This window comes from Varanus komodoensis, unplaced genomic scaffold (assembly GCF_004798865.1).
Source record: "Varanus komodoensis strain SLA01 unplaced genomic scaffold, ASM479886v1 scaffold29_1, whole genome shotgun sequence".
Lineage (NCBI taxonomy): Eukaryota > Metazoa > Chordata > Lepidosauria > Squamata > Varanidae > Varanus > Varanus komodoensis.
This window is the reverse complement of record NW_025335759.1, coordinates 11,174,485-11,195,559: the sequence shown is the minus strand read 5'-3', so window position 1 is coordinate 11,195,559 and position 21,075 is coordinate 11,174,485. Positions and strand designations below refer to the sequence as shown.

At 54.8% G+C, this 21,075-nt stretch overlaps 1 protein-coding gene across 2 annotated transcripts; it reads left to right on the top strand.

The window, feature by feature from the left end:
* Positions 1-822: 822 nt before the first annotated feature.
* On the top strand, positions 823-20,726 carry TGFB1 (transforming growth factor beta 1). 2 transcript variants are annotated; one of them, XM_044435057.1, is made up of 7 exons: positions 823-1,919; positions 12,158-12,312; positions 13,731-13,857; positions 15,438-15,515; positions 16,681-16,834; positions 18,010-18,166; positions 19,448-20,726. In XM_044435057.1, the coding sequence occupies exons 1-7, from the start codon at positions 1,505-1,507 to the stop codon at positions 19,604-19,606; spliced, it is 1,245 nt and encodes a 414-aa protein (XP_044290992.1). In that variant the 5' UTR covers positions 823-1,504; the 3' UTR covers positions 19,607-20,726. The 2 variants fall into 2 exon arrangements, with proteins under 2 accessions (XP_044290992.1, XP_044290991.1); XM_044435056.1 differs by having other exon boundaries at positions 1,459-1,919; positions 13,728-13,857.
* Positions 20,727-21,075: the final 349 nt, after the last annotated feature.

The window sequence follows — 21,075 nt, the reverse complement described above, 5'->3', positions numbered from 1 at the left end:
GTGCAAACATGGCTTGTTCTGCTATCCCACCCCAGACAACAAATTGCGGTGAACAACGCTCAGCTCATGAGCCGAGGACAAACCATGGATTCTCTTCATGGTCTGCTCATGGTAAACAAGCCATGGTTTGTTCGCGCAGCTGGGTTCAGACAACAGAATAACCCATATTCCAACAAGGACCCACTTTTCAACAACAACACACCTTCAGGTCATGAATCTGGGTTATTGTGTTGCTCGAACCAACTTTTTGGCAGTGGCAGAACTTGAACCCGAGTCTTCCAACTCTTCTTGAATTAGAAAACACAACATCTCAGCAGCCTTGAGAGAAATGCCTCAGAACAGAAGCCCCAGGGAAGAAGAAGGTGCGTGTGTCATCCAATCTTCTGTAAGCAACAGCACTCTTTCAAAACTAAGGAACGGACCCTCGAAATGCGAGACGGTGGGTGTGTTTAGTCTCTACATGGCATCACTTTTGCCTTGCGGTGAATATTTGTGTGTGTTTGTGCTCTTTTAGCGAGGCGGCTGGTTCAGCACTGAGGGGAAAGCAGAGGAAGGGAGAGATGGGGAGGGCATACCAAAAAGAAAGATCTGAAAAGCAAGAAAGAAAGAAAGAAAGAAAGAAAGAAAGAAAGAAAGAAAGAAAGAAAGAAGGGAAGAAAGAAAGAAAGAAAGAGAGGGTCACTGCTTGGCTAGAATAGCAGTTGTCTCTTTTTTCACAGGGAGAAAGTCATACAGAGCAGCGTTCACTCCCTCCTTCACTTCCTGGGTGGAGCTGGCGCTGGGGAGAGGCAAAAACGCTTTAAAAACCTCCAAGCCCGCAGTCAGCAAGTCCCAGCAGGAGTGGTAAAATTACAGCCTTTCCTACAGAGGAAGAAAGCAGGGCCAGCTGGCTCCAGAGCAGAAGCAGCCAAGCGGCGGCACTGGCCGCAGCCTGCGCACGGCCGTCGTGGGCTTGCCAGCCCTGCCGCCGGACTTGGCCCCGACCGCCGCTGCGGGCCACGCTCCGAGAGGCCCGGGTGCCGCTCGGCCTCTGGCGGCTCTCGAGCGCCTGGCTCTGCCTGGAGGGGTCCTTCGAAGCGAGCCGGAGGGACGGGGCTCTCTGCCCTGAGCCATGGGTGTCCGGGCCGCCGTGGCCCTGTGCCAGGGGTGAACCCGGGCGCGCTTGGCCTCCAAGCCTATGGGCCGCACCGGAGCCCAGCAGCCCCTGCGAAGCGCGAGGTGAGTCTCCGCCACCCCCGCGAGTCGGAGCCCGACGGGCCGGGCCAGGCCGGGACGGACAGCAAGCTCCGGGGCCGGGACACACGTTGCTTGGCACGGGGAGAGACTGGATGGTGCTCTGCGGTTCCAGATCTGGCAGGAAGCAGCCCGCTCCGTCGGATGCTGGCGCAGGCGTCTTAAGGAAGGACTGAGGAGGCAGCGAGAAACCCGGCAGGGAGGGTGGGTGGGATCTCTTCTTCTGCTCGGCGGCCGAGCGAGCGCAGAAGCCAATCGGGGGGGAGGAAGTATGAGGAGCCTCGTGCCAAGAGGCGGCGGCGGCAGGCGGAGCGGCTCTCCGCGGGCACCGGGCAGCCGGGGCGTGCAGAGGGCCACGGGCTGGCTGCTGCTGCTGCTGCTGCTGGCCCTGGAGCACTTCTCCTCCACCCTGGCCTTCTCCACGTGCAAGACGCTGGACATGGAGATGATGAAGCGCAAGCGGATCGAGGCCATCCGGGGGCAGATCCTCAGCAAGCTCAAGCTGTCCAGCCCGCCGGAGGTGGAGGACACCGAGTCGCGGGAGCTGTCCGAAGACGTCCTGGCCCTCTACAACAGCACGCTGGAGGTGATCCGCGAGATGATGGCCGAAGACCAGAAGGAGACGTCCCAGGAAGAGTACTACGCCAAGGAGGTGCACCGCTTCAACATGCTGCCTGCCGGTCACGGTGAGACGAGAGCGGAGGGTGGCAGGCGGAGCCTGCGTGTGTTTGCGTCTGCACAGGCCCGGGGTGCCTAGTCCTTGGGCTGGACCTAAGAACCAGGGGCTGGTGGCTCTCAGAATCCTTCCCTCGTGTCTGTGCTTCCCACAAGCCGACGCGCTTTGGGATGGGAAGGATTCTCTGACTCTGCTCCATTTCTGTGTTTCTCGACCCAGAAATGAGGTGGAAAGAGCAGCTATAAAGGGGCCTCACCCACCCCACTCCTCTGTTAAAGCAGAGAGGGTCAGGACCGGTTTTAGAAGCTGGAGGGCCACCCCCGGGAAAGGCATGGTGTGACACAGGGCAAGCGCAATGTCCTATTTTGTGTCTGGCTGGTTTATCTTAGTGGTGTTAAGTAGAGGCTGAGCGAGAGAAAGGCATGTCTGTTACCTGCACTGAAATGCCGGGTACATCCAGTGCTCGAGCAAAAATGTTTTGGGATGTTCTCTGCATTAAAAGGGAGAAAGTAAATACATCTAACCGGAAAGGGCGAGGCGGAAAAGGGGCGTGATATTGCTGCTGGTGGGTTAATCTATGCCTGGGACGGCCATGCAGGCTGGAGCTGGAGCTGGAGCTGGGGATGGGACAGCAGGCCCGTTCTTCTCCCCATAGGGTAATGCTGGCTGTGACCCCACACACTGAGGTTTATTTAACCCTTAGTGAACGAGTGCAGTCGCTCCCTCCCGGGAGCTTTTTAAGCCTTCCTCTGCTTTAACAGCATCCCAGGAAGCCGAGATTCAACAGGTGAGCAGATCAAGTGCTGGGAAGCATCTCACCTGCTGAATTTTTGTGTGTCAGGGCACCGTTCAAGGCGTGGGCACAGGGCCAGCTGCAGAGCTGGCAGCGCCGATGTGACGGTGGCTGCAGTGCTGTCCAAATCCTTCTCCACAGAAAGGAAGGAGGGCAGCGCAGAGGAAATGGAGAGGCAAGCCGCCGGCTTTTGCTTGTCGGCCAGTTAGACTTTGCACATGCTCAGAGGCTATCATCAGGTCACACACCCAGTTGTGCAGCTTGGTGTTCTAGGCAACAGGGATCCACTTAGGATCCCTCCGAGCCGCTTCTAGGAGCGGGTTGATGGGTCCGTCTTCAGAACGGCACTTTGGCCGCCGCTTCTGCCTTACGATGTGGGCAGTCCCATCCCCCAGCTCCACACGGGCGCATTAGCTCTGTCCATGTGTGACGGGGAGAGGAGACACACATCCTGTGCCTTGCGCTCCTTCCGTGGTTGCACAAGGATCCGGCTGCGGGGACTCTCAGCGGGAGAAGGCCCTCTCCTTCTGAGGCTTGGAGCCATTTCTGCACCATCAGCTTTCCCCGGAGGCGGGGTGCTGCGGTGGGAGGTAAGAGCAGAGATCGGATGGCCACGGGGACCGCAGGCGCATCTCGCCATTTCCTGAGAAACTGCAGGGCTCAGCAGGTCCCGTTCCAGGGCAGCTTCACCGTTTCTCTCCCCGAAGGCCGCCGGCTGCCAGCGAGCTGTGAAACGCTCGGTCGGCACAGGGCGCCGGCGTCTTCCGTTTCTGATGCTGCCATTATGCAGCTAGAAAACTTTTTCTGAATGACTTGCGCAGCGGCTCGACTCACTCAGACGTTGCCCTCTGTCCTGCATCTCTGTGCTGCAAAAGCAGTCAGTGATCGCACATTAAGCTGAATGTGCAGCATCGCTTTGTCCATGTGTGTGTTTGTGGGATTTCTAGCCCGCTTTTTCCTTGCATTGAATTTACAGTATTCTCCTGCTCTCAGTCTTATCCCCACAACAACGACCCTGTGAGGTAGGCTGGGCTGAGAGTCAGTGGCTGGCCCAAAGTGGCCCAGCTGGCTCCATGGCTGAGTGAGGATGAGAACCCGGATCGCCCAAGTCCCAGTCCCGTGCTCTTAACCACTACGCCACACAGTAGCATGGCCAGTTTAAAAAAAGAGTTGCCAACCCTCGCATTGGGTCCTGTCCACTCCCTCCTGCCTCTGCAGCACTTCTTGGGGACTAGCGGCTTGGCTTTGGCGTTCTTCCCACGTTCTCTGGCAGGGTGTTCTTATTCCCAGCAAAAGTACAACCCGGATGCCCAAGGGTTGCCAGCAACAGGCAGGCAGTGGGTGGGTGAGCAGGTTACAAGAGATCGCTGCTGATTAATATAGTTAGCAGCATCTGTGAGCCAAAGAAGCCAGAATGTAGAAAGAGTCGACACTCGAGCTCACGGCTCAGAGGATCCCACCCAGACGGCTGCTGCCTCCAGCGCAGGTTTGGGGTGTAATTACCTGGCTGGGAGTGGCTGGCATGCAGCCGAAACGGAACTGTACCCCCCCGGGCAGGAATGGAAGATGGTGCCTTTTATGTAGTCTCTTGCAGATAAGGAGGCAGGCCGGAGAGCCCTGGCACGTGCCGGGACGGTCGGGCCGGGGCGACGGATGTGGCCTCTGGCTTCGTCAAGTCCCTTCCGCTTGGAATGAGCCAGGCCTGGAAAATAAGCCGGCTCCACAGAATGTCTGTGTGCCAAGCGCTGCGAGAAGCACAGCACAGGGCCAACAGAGAGGGAAAGCAGAAAAGGAAAGCTAGCAATCCCATTCCTGACCTCAGCACCCAAAGAAATATCGAGGAGTCGGAGCCACATCCTCTTGATGGCAAACTTCCAAGTTCCGTCGCTGGACCAGGCGAAGGTCTATCCGATAGTCTGACCTTCTGTCGCTTGGGCAGCTCGGGTGGCTGACAAGCGAGGCGCGGATTGGGTGGCCAGCCACCTCTGCTATTAATTCCTTGTAACTTGTAACCAGAGGTAGACGGCTCCTGTGCATGCAGGTTCCCTTTATCTAGCTGGCCCCACAAAGTTTTGCAGCCTGGGCTGAAGAAAGAGACCACAGTCATTGCAAAACTGGGTGGCTACAGCCTTCTCCAGCAACTGAGGTAGACTGCTTCCGAAGCTGGAAGTTCTGCTTAGCTCTTGCCCGGATGACTGCTGAAACCTCAGCCCTGGGGCTGCAGTACTGGAAGGCAGCTGAGGAGGGGCAAGGAGAGCTGAGTGGCGCCAAGCCCTCTGTTCGGAGACTTCGCTGCCGCCTCCAAATGCCTGCCGCCTGAGGTACCAGCTCACTGTATCTAATGGCAGGGCCGGCCCCATAGCAGTGTTGAACGTGGTGCTTCTAACAGCTCCGTTGCGCTCTCACCTCTTGCTGGGAGCAGGAGTTACGGCCCAGCCCAGGCAGAGCCAGGCTTGGCTGAGAGCAGGTCACCGCCAGAGCAGATGCTCTTCCCATCCCCGGACCCTGGGAGCCCTGGTCAGTACGAAACAGAGAACCGCACCGGGTCAGACAAACGATCCACACAGGCTGACATGCCCAGGTGGACAGTCCGAAAGCTCTCAGGGGGCCCAAATTCTGGGTAGTTGCCTTCCCCAGCAACTGTTATTCTGCGGGGTAGATCGATATAGATAGATAGATAGATAGATAGATAGATAGATAGATAGATAGAAATGAAAGAGGGAGAAAACAAAGATGAATCTTCTACCCATCAGTTTCATGGGAATGACCCCTTTGGGTTCTAGTAAGAGAAAGACTCTGAAGCCCTGAAAAAGTTGATAGCGAGGAATGCCTTGGAGCATGTGCAGAATTTTTTTTTTCTTTCAACACAGGGTGGGTCCAAACAGCCCTTCCGGGAGAGCAAGGAAGAGTAATTTCCTTCCAGGGAGATGGGAGCAGTTCATGGTAGAAGGCATGGCACCAGGCTGGGGGTACCAAACCACAAACAACCACCAAGCGGGGAAATTTCCTGTTATGTCAGCTTCAGGCCAAGCTCCTCCGGCGTGACAGGAGCGCGGGCGTGTCTGAAAGCGATAAGCAGACACTCCTTGGCCAAACATCTCTCTGGGCTTCCCGCACAGCAAGAAGGATCCCACTTCTTGGCTGTTTCCGTCTCTCTTCCTGAGCTTAAGCAGTGATGCACAGCCAGAATTTCAGCAAGCTGCTCTTTCTGGAGATGGAGCGAAAGACGCTCTCGCCTACTTTTTCTGGGCATTAAATACGGAGGCCGTTTTCTGTGGAACTCCCTGCCTGTTAGCACCAATTTCATTTTGCTTTCAGCAAATACAGCATATTTCTATTTAAACGACTCTCCCCATAATTGACCAGCTGCAGTTTGAGTGACACAAACCAGTGGGGTTTAACGGGTAGGATGTTTGCCTGCAATGTAACACCCTGATTCTAGTCCACACTCAACTATAAAGCTCCTCTCTCAGCCTCGCCTACCTGACAGGGTCATTGTGAGTAGAAAATGGAAGAGGGATTAGGTAGGGATTAGGTATGCCCCCTTGGTTCCTTTCAAAGGGAAAAAAGAAGCAGTAGATATATAAATATAAAGAAAAGCACATTTCAAATATTGAGTTTCGGTATTTTTCCCCATCTTTCTTTGGGTGTTCACCACTCAGGAACCTTGTTAAATATATGGTAGTATAGGCATCCTGGAAATAATCACTAATTAAATAAGTCGTATGCTCGCTTGTCCTCCTCTTGAATCCCTTAAAATCAGATAACCAGTGTTAAAGCAAGACTAAACCACCCACTGCAGAGGAGAGGGGGCAGCGTGTTCTTTGGCTAATATTTGGGTGCATGAGGAGCTGGTGCTTCCATGATGCACTCAGAGGTCTCTCTCCAGCCACACTCCTTTCATTCAAACTCTTGAGTACCACTAAAGATTTGGGGAGAAGGACTGGAAGGGGAAAAGCACAGAACTGAAGGGGTTTGTTGAGCAACTAGCTTGGTTCATAGGATTGTCTAGAGCAGTGGTGGCAAACCTTTTAGCGACCAAGTGCCCAAACTGCAACCCAAAACCTACTTATTTATCTCAAAGTGCCAACACTGCAATAAAACCTGAAAACAGAGGTTTTAGTTTACAGAAAGTAACTCACAGCCAGTCCAAGCAAATCTATCTATCCATCCATCCATCCATCCTTGGCAGCGCACTGACCGGCTATGCCAAAGCTCGGACGAGTCATGGCTGACGTGTTGCGTCTTGTGGCATCGTTGCCTGGCACCTCTTTCCAAGCATGCGCGTGGCCCCTGCGTGTGCTGTTGTCGGATGCTCAGCTGCCGGGGCGATGCTGGGTGGCGGGGCTTGCGTGCCGACAGAGAGGGCTCTGGGTGCCCGCTGCGGCATGCGTGCCAGAGGTTCGCCACCACTGGCCTGGAGGTGCCCCTCTTTGAATCTGGGGGCAGTTTTGGCCCAGGGTGGGGCCCTTTGGGTGCCTGCTCTCAGGCTCTTGAGCCCCCTCTCGAGGAACGCTTCGGAGCTTTTCCCCGTAAGGCATTTGTTGTGCGTTATCATTTCCTACTCATGCATGTCTTTGGTTTCCTTAGCTGATATCAAAACCCTCCAGCTGGGCTTCTGTTTGTAAACAGCGCTTTTGGTGATGGGTTTTTTGTTTGCTCGTTGGGTTTGTTTTTTTAGAGCAGGTCCAATGGAGCCTTTTTCTACTAGTGGAAGAAAGGAGTTTTTCCTCTTGTGTATTTGCACTGTACCACAGCACCACCTAGCGGTTTCCCAAGCAAGAAAGGAAACTGCAGATCCTAAAATAGATACGGTACAACAGATTCATCGCCTTGAGATGGGCTGGTTGCTTCGCCAACGGCCTGCAGTGCACCAGAGGGATGGTCAGGCTTGTGGGGACCGATGTCCGTTCCCGCCCGCCTTGATCCTCCTGTGTTTCTCCCAGGGGCCACTGGGGGGGCCCATGTGCCTCCCCGCTCCCTCCTGGCATCACAAGTCAGCTCAGGCTTTTGCGTTTTTTTTCGTTTCATCCTTTTTTTGCAGACCGTGAAATCCCCCGAGCGACAGCTGCAACAAGTGAAGGCCATGGTGACAGCTGGACAGCCACTTCTGAGTCCCCAGCAGCATCTTGGAGGGGCTGCCTGACGGCCAAGCCCTTTTTCCCCCCCCCCCCCCCGCCCTGCCCCAGTGGGCACCGGGAGCAGCAGCCACTGGCTTTGCTGCTCTTGCCGAATATTAGCCAATTCCCTGTACCCCCCATGGGGTTAGTCGCCCAGCTTTGAGCCACACAACAGCCCAGCGTGAGTACACCTGCTCCTAGAACAAGCTGCGGGTTGTCAGGATGCCTTGCTGACCTCCAATAGACCCCCTGGTGGGAATCAGTCGCCCCCACCCAGCAACACTCTGCCCCTGCACTTGTTGGTTTATATCGATGAGGCCAACCTGCGGAAACGCCATGCAGTGCTTTCCCATTTATCCCCATTTTACAGCTGAGGGAAACTGAGTCTGACAGACAGATAGCTCTGCTCCCGAGGATAGGAGAGAGCGCCCAATCATCCCCTTATCTCTGAGGATGTGTAATGCTGGAAAGTCCCAAAATAACTGGAGAATTTCCTGGAGCTGATAAGTAGGGCCTGTTTAATGCAAACACCTTTATCTCTGGCTTTTCAGCTGTAAAGCATACATCCTCATTTTGCAAGATGTTGTGGGCTTCCCATACGAGAGTCACATGGCCTCAACACACTTAAGAAGGGAAGCAGAGGTTGCGAGGCGAGAGTCCTCCTTCTCTTCTTCGGAGCAATGAGGAAACAGGGCCTCGTTGCATAGAAGCAGGGGTGGAAGGCCAGAGGTGAAAAGGGCAGCCACCTGATTTTTCCCTAGGGTCAGCATCCCTTGCCAGATGCAAGAGGCACAACTCAGCAGATAAGTGCGCTTGTGCCCGTGTTTTACAGTGTGCGCGTCAGCCATGGGGCAAGCTTCCACACTGAACTGCAGCATGTGTCCTTGCAGCAGTGTGGGGAGCTAGAATATTCTTTTTCCACTCTTCCTCTTGTACCTATACCAGGTAGAAATATTTCACCTACTGATTTCTTAATGGCTTTTCGAATTTTTAGCCTAAGAGCTCTGGGTCAGAAGGCAGAAGAGAAATGGAATGGGTAAAAAGTGGCAGAGTCAAAAAGAGTACCACTTTTTTCGCCTTTTAAAAATTTTATTCATGCTTGAGAGACTGACATATATACTGGTTTTGGGCTTTTTGTAAGAATCCAGAGAATGGCACAGTCCCCCCCCTGCTCGCATCTACAGGTCAGAAGAAATCTGGGCGTGCTAAAATTCTCCTTACCAGGCTGCTGTTAAAGACGCATTAATAGAGCCAAGGGAAAAGAGTATTGGCCATAGACTCAGGGGGGACTTTGACCCAGGACTCCTGGGGAATTTTCCCCGAAAAGCTCTGGAAAGACGAGAGTTTCTGTTTGTCCTGCGCAGTCAATTTCCCTCTCCCTCCCCAGCTCACTCTGTCATATGCTCCGATAACCTAGTTTGCTTAACGTGATGTGGGAATGTCTTGTTTTCCCACATCAAACACTGGAAGGCACATCAGAGAAGAGGAACGAGATTACCCTTCACGGTGCGGCCTTTGCAGCCAAGAAGGGAATTTGCAGGGCAGCTGATTTCCCCATGTGTCTGGGATGAGATGGGATGAGGAACCGAAGTCAAAGCCCCCTTTGATCCCACAAGGAAGGGAGGCTTAAAAATAGACACTTCCTGTAGCAAAAATAGACCCAGTGACGGTTTCGTAGGGTTGAAAAGTTGCTGCTTTCATTCTGGGGCGTGTCGCTGGCCCACGGCCTGCACCAGCTAGCGTGGCAAAGCGGCGACGGGCTGAGGCTGCTGGGATCGAAGCCCGGTGCAAGTGCTTGTCCTGGGTGCGCCTCAAAAGAGAGTTTTGGGTGCAGATCATCCAGCAATGAAAGTCACTGTCTGGTTTCTGTCTAGCCCATCTTGCAGGGTTGCTGTAAGGAGGAAAGAGTGGGATTGCCTCTCGCAGTCTTTCTCAGCTTACTGGCTGGGGATGATGGTGGCTGTAGTCCAACACACCTGGAGGTCACCCAGTTGTAGATGGCTCACTTTTGCTATGTGGTTTTGCTTGCTAGCGGCAGGTAGAGAAAGGGACAGAACTGGTCCCTTCTTAGGCATAGTTACTGATTTTAAGTATTTCTAGAAGACCTTTCTGGACAGGAGCTCCCAACCCCAATTATGGGGGAAAAAACCGGGAAGGCTGTCCGTAAAATTCACCGGCCTCCACCTGTACATCCTCCAGGCATGGTCACTAAAGGGGGGGGGGCACACTTCTCCCACTGTCTTTGAGTTTTGAAGCAGCAGGCTTATATCTTGGGTTGATTCCTGCTGGACTCAGCCGGGCGTGCTCCTGAGTCAGCCTGGGAGGATCGGGTCCCACAGCCCAAGCAGAAAGAACTCGGTGATGCAGCTGGCGCAGGCCGTGCACCAGAATCTCACTGGCCTCTGCACCAGAATCTATAAATGGTGGGCAAGAGCGACAGGGCCATCTCAGAACAGATATGAGGGTGCATTCGGCCCCCGAGATGCAGCAACCCTTCCTGGGCCTGGAGGAGGGAAAGGTGCCCTTGGACACGGAGGACTAAAAGTGTGACATGCATCTGAAATCGGGTTTCTGGGTACCGCAGCTTTTGCTCCTGTTAGGACTGAATCCCTGTGCAAGTCCAGATGGCAAAAACTCACATGGATTGGTGCCTTTTGGTGCTGGATAGATTTTGGCTTCAGCATTAAGTCTGTTCCCCTGTGAGCTCCAAGCATCCTACAACCCATCCACAATGCTTCAAAAGGTCAAAAGGCCCCATCGGGGAGGGTGTTCAAAGACAGGCTGGACACACACATGGTGGGCATGTCGTGAGAGGAGCCGGCTGAAGCCGGGGGTCAGACTAGATGGCCCGGGAGACCCCCTTCTGACTCGCTCTGTTCCTGTGTTTCATCCAAGAGGGCCACTTGCATGTCTGGTGAAAGCAATTTCCATGGCTTAAACTAGGCAATTGTGAAGAAGGGCATCCTTGACGCCCTCCCAAACTTCAGCTTCATTGGATGACTGCTGTCCCAGTATTCTGACAAAGACGCAGCTCTATCGCCTTCCTCCACACCGTGCATAATCTTATAAACTCTCACCATGTTTCCCGCTGCCACCCTTTTCTCCTAAACCAGGTAGCCACATGTTCTGGTCTTTTTATGTCAGGGAGCTCCTTCAGTCCCCCAGTGACTGGATTGCCCTTTCTGCACCTGCGATGATACAGAGAGAGAGATTTACCAGTTCAATTTATCAGGGGGGTGTATGGCGTGTTCATTTTTCATTGCTCCCCTTCTCTGGAAAAAAAAATCCTTCAAATTGATAAATAGCACAAGGGTCTGGACAGGGTGATGTTTCCCTGGTGTGCTCGCTCTCTCTCTTTTCCTTGAGAAAGGAACTTTGTTTAGTGTGGGAGCACTCAAAACTGGCTTCCCTCGGATGCAGATGTCAAAATCAGGGTTGTTTAAAACCCCAAGCAACATTAAACAGGGTTGTACGGAAGATAGATCTTGATCTACCAGCTCGTCTTTGCATGATTTGCAGCAGATTGGAAAAGATTTCTGGCTCCTGGTGATTTAAGAATAGCAGCAACACAATGACTCCCCCCCACCCCCCGCACCGCAGCCTTAAATTATCCCACCGACACCAGGAGAGCAAACATAGCTTTGGGTGAAGAAGGCTAGACTTGTGCAGTTCTGGCACTCAAAACACATTACGGGGCACAGAAGTGCTAAATTCTAGTGTGTGTGCTTTGCACCAGGCTGCAGCTAGTGGGTTTTGGGATGCTAGAGAGAAAACGAAGTGTGTGCTAGCCTGACACCCATTCACCATGGCCCTAAAAAAAACACAGAGGAAAATAAGGCAACTGGAGAATAAAGAAACCTATTTGCACAGAAATGTGCATGCGGCATGACTCTCTTACTCGGAAGTAAGTGCCACTGAATTCACGGAACTTCATGGCACTCCTGAATGTGTTCATGACAAGCGGATTGTGCTGTCCTGTCTAGGATGATGACATCCCCGAAGCAGCCTGAAATGTCGCTTGCTGGTCCTGCCGTAGCTGCCTGACCTTGGCAGTGTTGCTGCTGAGCTCTTGCAGGGGGGGACACAAAAAGAGAGAGAACGGGGTAAAGGAGAGGGCGTTTTGTCCGGCGCTCTTGTGAAGTGCAGCCTGTTCTGTGAGTTGCCTTCAGAAATACAGTTGCAAGCTCTGTTCAACAAGCACTGCAAAATGTAATACTTCTCTTTGCTAGACATCCTCACAAAGCAAATAAACAAACTGGGCATGTGTGGGATGGACCCAACACAAAGAAAAATGAGCTACTAAGCTTGCCCCGTGCTTCCTATCTCTCTGTCCAGACAGCTACCAGGAATTCAAGAAAACCTCCTACAGCGTCTTCTTCGGCTTCGATTTATCGCAGATCCGGGCAGCGCTTCACGATCCGAACCTGCTGTACCGGGCAGAGCTGAGACTACGCGCCTCTGGTCCGGAGCAGCGGCTGGAGCTCTACCAGGTACGGTGGGAGGGCCCTCAGCCCACAGGACGGGTGCAGGTACAGGCACCTGGGATGCAGCGCAGTGTGACATGGGAAGGAGGGGTTGGCGTGGGGCTGGCAGGATGCTTGAGGCTCCAAGACATGCTTCTGGGCACTCACACGGGCCTAGGAGTTCCTGGCACCCCGCAGTCCTATCCCACATGAGTTCGAGGTATGATCATCACTTGGCAACAGGGGGGAAGCATTCTGTGTATTCTCAGAGGCACCCTTATCCTTCAGTCCAAGGTTTTGCTCCAAGATGGAAGACAAGAGCTGTACATTCTTCCTAATGAGGCTTGGTTCACAATCAGGACCAAGGAGCAGCAGGGTGGGGTTTTTGCCCTCCTGCATCAGCTCAGCGCCTTTTTTCAACGATGCCATTTTCCTTAATGTGTTGTATATCTTGTGCGTATATTTTCCCCTGGTAAATGCATCTGTTGACACCTCTTTAGTCTGAAATGTTTTTATCCCCTGGAAAAAACTGCAGTTCTGAGAAGCATGAACACATAGAGAACTGTGTCCTGGTTTGCATAACGATTGAGGAAGTGTGAATTTGCAAAGATCATATCAAGATGCAAGCCTGGTCCCAAGGCAGAAGCTGCACTGCTGCATTTCTGGACACAACGTCCAAAGCGCTGTGGGGGCGTCTGGCTGCCTGCCTGCAGCAAGCTGAGGCCAGGTGAAGGGGCAGAACTTCAGGGCATTGTCGGATTTCTGCCCCCCGACCTTGGAAGCCTTCTGCAGGCATCAGGCAGGTTCGCACGATCCAGGAAAGTACCCTGTGGGAGAAGCAGCGCTCACAGTGTGTCTGCCAGACAGTGGGGCCCACTCTGCTCCTTGGTCCTCCTACAGGGTCCCAGGGACCCTGGGGAAGCCCAGAGCCTGCTGCAGACCCCCATGACTGGCTTGGCCTCCTCCGGAAGAGGCTGGGCAGAACAGCCCCACGGGAGAGGGCCTCCTTCTCCAGGGGAGGCCAAGCAGGGCACAGAAGGCTCACCCCACTGCCAGCCACGGCAGCGTGGGGAGCCTCCGCCAGCCTGCCAAAGGGCCACCTGGGTGCCTCACGGCAGCTGTCGCCGCCGAGAGCGGCCAGTTGCCCCTGCAGTGGCCTGGCTTGCCCCCTGTGGGGCAGAGAAGCCCTCCACCCAGCCATGCCTTCTCAGGGCGACTTCTAAGCCCAGCCTGATAAGCCCGTCTTGGCTTTGGGCAGCAGGTGGCTTTGATGGATCCGTGGCTTACATGCCACGCAGCCCCGTGGGCCACTGGGGAAAGAAAGCCGCCCGTGCGCGGCTCTGGGCACGCCAGGGTGCGCACATGCGTTGCCCAGTCGCCCCGGCGCTTCGCCCGCTGCCCCCCCCCCCCGCTCACCTCTTCCCTTGTGCTCCGTCCCTCAGCAGCAGCACCATTCTGTCAACACCACCACCTGGTACTACCTGGACGGGCGCATGGTCAAATTCAAGGCCGAGAAGGAGTGGCTGTCCTTCGACGTCACCGCCGTCCTCCGGGTGTGGCTCGCAGGCAAAGGTAAGTGCCCGGGGAGGAGCCCCCTGCCCCACGTGCCCTGGAAGGGGAGCTCTCGATCCCGCATCGCGGAGAACCCAATTCCGGACAAAGTGCGTCAGCTCACCTCTGTGCAGCAGCCTGGGCTTTCTTCGTAGGGAACCTCACCTCCAAAGCCTCCAAAGATCACCCAGTGAGTGACATGGGCTGGAAAGGTGGAAAGGTTGACCTCAGCTCTGGCCACTTTCCAACGTGTGCCGTGCTGAGACGGCAGCGAGACCGAGCGTGTGGCCTGCTTCCCCTCCAGGCCTTCCAAATACCGTCCCGAGGAAGCCAAGCGTGTGCCGGTGGGATTTCCCAACCTGTCACCTGCAGGAAGCCGTCTTTACCACTGGATTTTCCTGCTCATACAAACTGATCCAAAAGCCACGGGCAAAAGCCCCAGCACTGACGTAGGTGCCTCCCACACGGCGGCATCTTGCAAGCGAAAGACTCGCAAATCTGGGAGAAAGACTCAGTCGATGCCTCTCTCTGGCGGGTGTGTCTGTTTGCTTGGCGTAGGAACATTTTATCTGGGGAAACATACCTAAACATAACATAACATCCCCCACCCACCCACCCACAGACTCCTGCTCTGTCTGCAACTAGCGTGACAGCAAGAAGGATGAGTGCTAAACGTCTCCACGACACGGAGGCACAGAAATTCTCTGGAAAATAAGCCCCCGGAAAAAGTAACGGCGGCTCCTCCGTGACCTACACCTTGCAGGGCAGTGTCAACATAGGAAAGCGTTCAGAAATCACACCTCCTCGACCTTCCGGCCAATCTAGAGTGCTGTTCTCCATTTTACCAGCGTTGCGCGACGTTGGGCGCGCCATAGATTCGCCAAAGAAGTGCTCGGGCACTTTTCCTTCCGGGGCCAGAAATCTAGGCCAATCGTTCCTCGCTCTGCTTGGGTGCCTGAGGAGAGGGCGTGGGGGGGAGGCCGGGAGGGCTGTGGAAAAACAATGCCGCAATCCGCTGAGAAGGCACGCCACGCCCTGGGCGCGCTGCCACGGGGTTTCGGAAGGAGCCGGATCAAAAGCATGCTCAACATGCGCCACTCCTTGGCTGCCTTCTTGAGAGAGGGTGCCAGTGGAAGGGGAGGGAAGCGAAGGAAGAGCGGAGAGGACCGTGTTGCGGGCGCCCGCATGGTCTCCGATCTGCCACGCTGCCGCCCTCGCCTCCCTGACCTGGGAGCCTTTCACCCTTGCGCACGGAACAGCGAGTCCGGCCTCCGTTGCATGAGGTCCGAGCAAAAGGTTAAGGGAAAGGGGGCCACTGCTGAACTATTGATACTTGGATCTTTGTGTCCTTCTTTTTATTTTGGGCTATGTTTTGGTTGCGGTTTTATTACTGTAAACTATTCTGCAGCAACTTGGCTGTTTGGGTAGCTTGCAGATCAGACCCCTCAGTGGTGTGTGTTTGACGCACTCCCTTCCGTTTGCACTCTTGGCCGAGAGAAGGGGTGCTTCCATGAGGCACGTTCCACCAGGGTTGTGGGTTCGGATCTCCCCTCTCCCTTTGCTGAGAGTTCACGCATGACGTGGACCTTTGTGCATTTCAGAGCCTCTGGGAAGATTCCGCCTGAGCGCCCACTGCTCCTGCGAGGGCCACACCGAGCAGCTGAAGGTGGAGATCGAAGGTACAGAGCTGCTTGCGGGACGAGGGATCAGCTGCCCCTGGGGAGGCGGGCTTGGTTGGCTCCAGAGGCCGAGCAGGGGCTGTGTGTTGGCTGGGAGAACACGGGGCATTTGGCTCCGCTGCTTGGGTCACTCCTGGAACTGTAGCTGCCATTATTCTGTGGGGCCTTGGTCCAGCGGCCCTGTGGATTTTGCCCCATGGATCACCGGTCTCCCGCTCCCTGGGGTCAGCAGAGCTGGGCCCCTGCCAGGGGCACCCCATAGCAGGGACCCCTGACTGCAGCCCCCGGGAGCCTCCTCCCAGGGAGGCCCGCACAGCCATGCTTCCGACTGCGGATTCTTCCGATGCGGGGAGGCACGCTCGGAGCGGAGGGGACATGCAGGGGCACCGAAGGCCCCCGTCTCGCCCCATGGCTGCTTTGGCTCGCAGGGTTCCCCCCACACACCGTTCTTGTAGGACTGCCCTGCCCCTGTGGAGAAACAAAGCCAGCCTTGAAGTAAGCCAGAGGCACCTCCTACCTGGCAGCAGACAGGACCCGGGAATACGCCCACTCACCTGCTCCCCGTCAACGCCACACACCTGTCACCCCAGAGCTGGCAACCGCACGTCACATATGGCTTGCTGAGCCCTTCGGGGGATCCGAGAAGGCTCCCCCTGCGGTTGCCTTGCACTTCCTTCTGCCCCAGATTCACAGATTCTGCGGAGACACACGCCGTTTTCTTCGGCAGACCCTTACCGAGAAACTAGCTCACCGGGCGGTTTCATGCGTGCCGTGATTCTCGGCTTCATGCAGCTGAGGGTGCACAGAACCCTCTGCACCTCGCCGACTGCCATTCAGAGGGTTAGGGGACAAACCAGGCACCAAAGACAGCCTTAAATGCCTCGGTCGCCTCGGTCCAATTTCGGTGGTGCTTAAGGGATGCTGCTTCAGTAGCTGGGCCCGACTGCCCTACAATTTTTTGCACCCCCAGAGCGTATCCCCGGCAATTCTGCAGGGTATTTCTCCATCCGAGTTCAGCCGACAAGCCCGCAGTTCACGCCGAGCGGTTTTAGGGTCGCTTTTACAAAGCGTACGCTTCCGTGCTGCGTTTTACGCATAGCGCTGTGAGAGTCATGCTTGAACAGAGAGATCCACACACTCATGGCCAGTGCGCGTTTTCTTCCAGGGACCAGATCCAAAAGAGGCGACCAGCAGCAAATCAGCCAGGCGACCACGCAGCTCCCGTACTTGCTGGTGATGGCGATGCCGCCGGAGCGCGCACAGCTCCTGCACAGCCACCGGCACAAGCGATCCACCCAGGACGTGGGCTACTGTGGCCAGTAAGTCGTTCGGGACCAGGAGGAAGCCAGGCATGCAGGACGCGGGCCTTTGCGGTGTGGGTTTTGCACCCGTGTCCTCAAAGAGCCGTGAGAAAATGCATCGGCCTGTAAGCTGCGTCCTGCCCCGTCGGTTCATGCCACACTCCGCCGGCAGCAGGGAAGGCCAAAGGCCGTATCTATCGCTGGAAGAATCCTCAGCGCCTCCCCAAACTCCTGCTTTTAGGGTGAAGCAGGAGAGGAAAAGGGAACTGAAGCCAATATAGACGAACGGCCCAAAATAAACACTTCAGTGCAGCAGGCACAATTCCTTTTCATGGATTCTTGTAGCGGGAGCTGCAGGCTCCAAGGGAGTTTCATTTGTATGCATGTTTGGAAGACCCTTCTCTCCAACAAGGCATGGACCACATTTCCCATGGTTCTTAGCAGCCACATTGTTGGGGCCTTTACAATTGGGGCCTTTACAATGTTCATCGTCACGACACTGCCGATATCCTTAATTCGTGGTTTTAAGCGGAAAGCATTGCTGAAGTGGCGATCTTGTACTTGCACGTGTAGCAAAGCCCCCGAAAGGCAGCCATTAAAAAAATGTGCAAAGCTAAGTATTTAAACAAAACCGGCAAGATGCTTTAGTACACCCTACGCTGGGAGAGCCACAGGGCTTCAGCTACTGAGTGGACAGAAGGGGGATGGATGGATGGATGGATGGATGGATGGATGGAGAAAGCATACATACATGGAAAGCGTATCTGAATCTTGCCACGAATCCATCCCCTGGGATCCATGAGCAGGAACTGCTGGTCTTGCTGGAGCCTCGGTCTGAACGAGCAAGGATCTTCTAAGGATGGTGCCACAGTGGGGAAGAGTTTGGTGGTGCATAGGCCCCATGGCTCATTTGAGCAGAAATAGGCTCCAGAAGCCAAGACGTGGGTTCGACCTCTTTCTTAGGAGAGTAGGAGGGGTATCTGTGCAGCGTTGGACTACAGGAAACGGCCTCGGCGAGCGCCACCCAGCTGGTCTATGAGCTGAAGGCTCATGCCATAAACTGGGCTGCCAGCAGTTTCTGCCATGCTGGAAGAGAGGGGAAACAGGACCTCCATGGTTTAGGTCAGGAAAACGGAAGGGGGGCAAGACCCCTGAGCCTGCGGCCTAACACTTTGGGGCTTTTTTCGCGGCAGGTCCCCGGAGGAGAAGAACTGCTGTGTCCAGCGCCTTTACATCGACTTCCGGAAGGACCTGAAATGGAAGTGGATCCATGAGCCCCAGGGCTACTACGCCAACTTCTGCATGGGGGCTTGCCCCTACCTCTGGAGTTTAGACACCCAGTACAGCAAGGTGGGGACAGCAGCCTCTCTGCCTCAGCCAAACTGTTCCCCACCTCTTGCCCCCCCTCGATCCCCAAAATAAGCATGATCTCCCATTTCCTGGCACTGCACAGAAAGTCGGAGTCCCACAGCTGTCCTGGAGCAGCACGTGGGATAAACAGGTGCCCCCCACCCCCGGCTTGCCTTGAGTTTCCCAGCCCTCCTTCGTGAGCACCAGACTCTACCTGTTGGTGTGTGATGGGCTGGAGAGGAAGCCAAGGATGGCGGCAACAGAAGTATCTTCCTTCCTCCCCCGCAGTGGGTGGGAGATCCCGGTCCTGCAAAAGGGCAGCAGGTGAAAGCTTTTCCCCTTCGATGCAAGTCTGGAAGATCTGAGCTTCCATTTTGACAAAGATGGGATTTGCAGATGCTGTTTCCTGGTATTTCTCATGTACTCACCTGTTTATGGGTTCTTTGCACAATGCTGAGGGCTGCTGCCCCCCTCCCCGCCCACCCTCAGTTTCGTTTCTGCGTCTCGCTATTATTTCCAGAGAGTGGGCACAGCGTGGCCTGGAAGTATGAAAGCAAAAGGAGGTATGATTTCATTGTGTGTATCTGCACCCTTCCAAGTACCGCTTCCACTGTACTGCTCAAGGGTTGGGAAGTTAAAAAGCACAAAGGGAAACACCCTTCAGGTCTCAGTTCTGTGATGAAACAGAAAGTAGATGCAGCAAATTAGCAGTCCCCAGTCCAAAAGATCGTCTTCCGTGGCATCTCAGAGGAGTGCTGGAACAGCTGAGTCTTTTGTCCTCTGGCTTGCTCTAGAACAGCCTTCTCCAACCTGGTGCCTTCCAGAAACATCTGGATGGCAACACCCAGAATTCCCAGTCAACGGGCCTGCTGGATGGGAATTCTGGGAGTTGCGGTCCAAATGCCTCCAAAGGCCACCAGGTTGGGGAAGGCTGCAGGAAAGGCGTTCCGTTGCATTGGGACTGCCGGTGGCTTCAAACGAGGGCCAGGCTGGCTGGAGATGGTGGCAGACAGCTGGGACAGGTGGCTGTCCCCATTTCAGTTCCCTCTAGTCCCCGGTGTAGGAAAAGCCCACCTCTGGCTTACCCTGGCTCTTCTTAACATCGTTTCGGTTTCTTGTGGCTGTTGTAGGGGAAATGTGCTCAGATTAAGGCAGGTGAATGGCAGCCACCTTCAAAGCCACGTGCCCTGGCTGGTCCAGTGTTGGATCAGCCATTCCAGTAAGACGATCCATCCAGAACTCACCATTTCTCAACAGGTTGTTCTCGTTTTATCTCCACAGGTCCTGTCTCTTTACAATCTGCACAACCCATCTGCCTCAGCCACGCCCTGCTGTGTCCCAAATGAGCTTGCACCCCTGGGGATCATGTACTACGTCGGCCGTCAATACAAGGTGGAAAATCTCTCCAACATGGTTGTGAAATCATGCCGATGCAGCTGAGGAAAAGGACTCACGGACTCGGAATATCCGTTCTGGGCGGGTTGGAATTTTTCAAAAGCCAAGTGGGGAAGAGGCTGGGACTGGAGCTTGAGAGAAAGAGGCAAACAGACTCCCCTTTCCACCCTCACAAAACCACAAAGCCTTTTTCAAAAAAGAAAAACCTAATTCAGTGAGATTTATTATTATTATATTATTAATATTATTTTATTTTGTAAATTTATGTCTTGGGGTTGTGTGAAAAGTCTTGAATTCTTTGTAACTATTGTGCTTCAGAGGTTGACAGAATTATAATTATTATAAGAATAACTATTTCTCTGAAAGAAACAACATGAAAGAGACACACACTACCCTCCTGCCATAGAGTATGTGTTGGAAGAAGCTGGGCACTTGGATTTTTGAGACGAGCAGAGCAAAGAGAAACACTCTCAGCACTGGGCAGAAAGTCTGGCTGGGTCAGGCACGGACGGGCCCGGAAGGCCATGGCTTTGGAAGACTGCCCAGCGCAGCCTCAGGGGGATCTCAGCGGTCAAACGGCTGTGTCCGGACGGTACGAGAGTGCCCAAGCTTCCTGCAGGGGCCAGGGTCGCTGGACGATGCCGAGGTCACCCGCAGATGTTCTCAGGGCCCCCACCCCAAAGAAGATGGCGGGGGCAAGATGCTCCTCCTCAGCCCCCCCCCCCCAGCCCCGGCGCCCATCTGGCCTTTGCGTGCTTTGCTCAGACTCTGTCTTGTCCCCTTCCTGGGAGACACCCAAAGCGAGGCACCCCTGCCGTGGGCAAGGCCTGCAAAGAGCAGGTGAAGTGGCGGGTCAGGGTCTTGGGGGGCAGATGGCTCCGACCCCCAAGTGCTTACCTCCGCCCTCTGGCCCCCACAGCCCCCCTCCTCGGCCAGACAGCTCTGCTGGGGGGCTTTCCTACGGGTCGATGGGGCTGCGGGACCCGAGAGGGGCAACGCGGACTGGATTTCTCCTGGGGCGGGGGCCGCTTTGCACTCATTCGGTGCCAGGTCAGGCCTAAGCAATGAGGATGGTGGGGGGGGCTGTCCTGAGGGCAAGGGAAGGGGATCGCGATGCCGCTGTCATTGTCGAGTGTAATATTAAAGAAGAGTTTTCCCGCCTGGATCTGTGCATTGCTGACTTTTGTTCCGCCTTGTGGGTTAATCCCTTGCAGAGCCTCTTGGCTTCCTCCAGGCCATGTTTGCCCGTGGGACAACTTCACTGGCGCCCTTCAAAGCATCCAACCTTGCCAGCTTTTAAAAAATATATATATCTGTTTTCAGCAAGTGCGTTTGCGGTCACCTCGTTGGCTGCTCAAAACTGTGGCTTCTAAGGGGTTGTCTGGAGCACGTTGGGCTCAGATCCCACCTCCGTCTTGCCCTCTGTCTTTTGGGCAAGTTCCTTCTTTTTTGACATACTGCTCCTCGCAGTCATTTTGTGGCAGTGCCCCGGAGTTTCTCAAGACTTTTCCTGG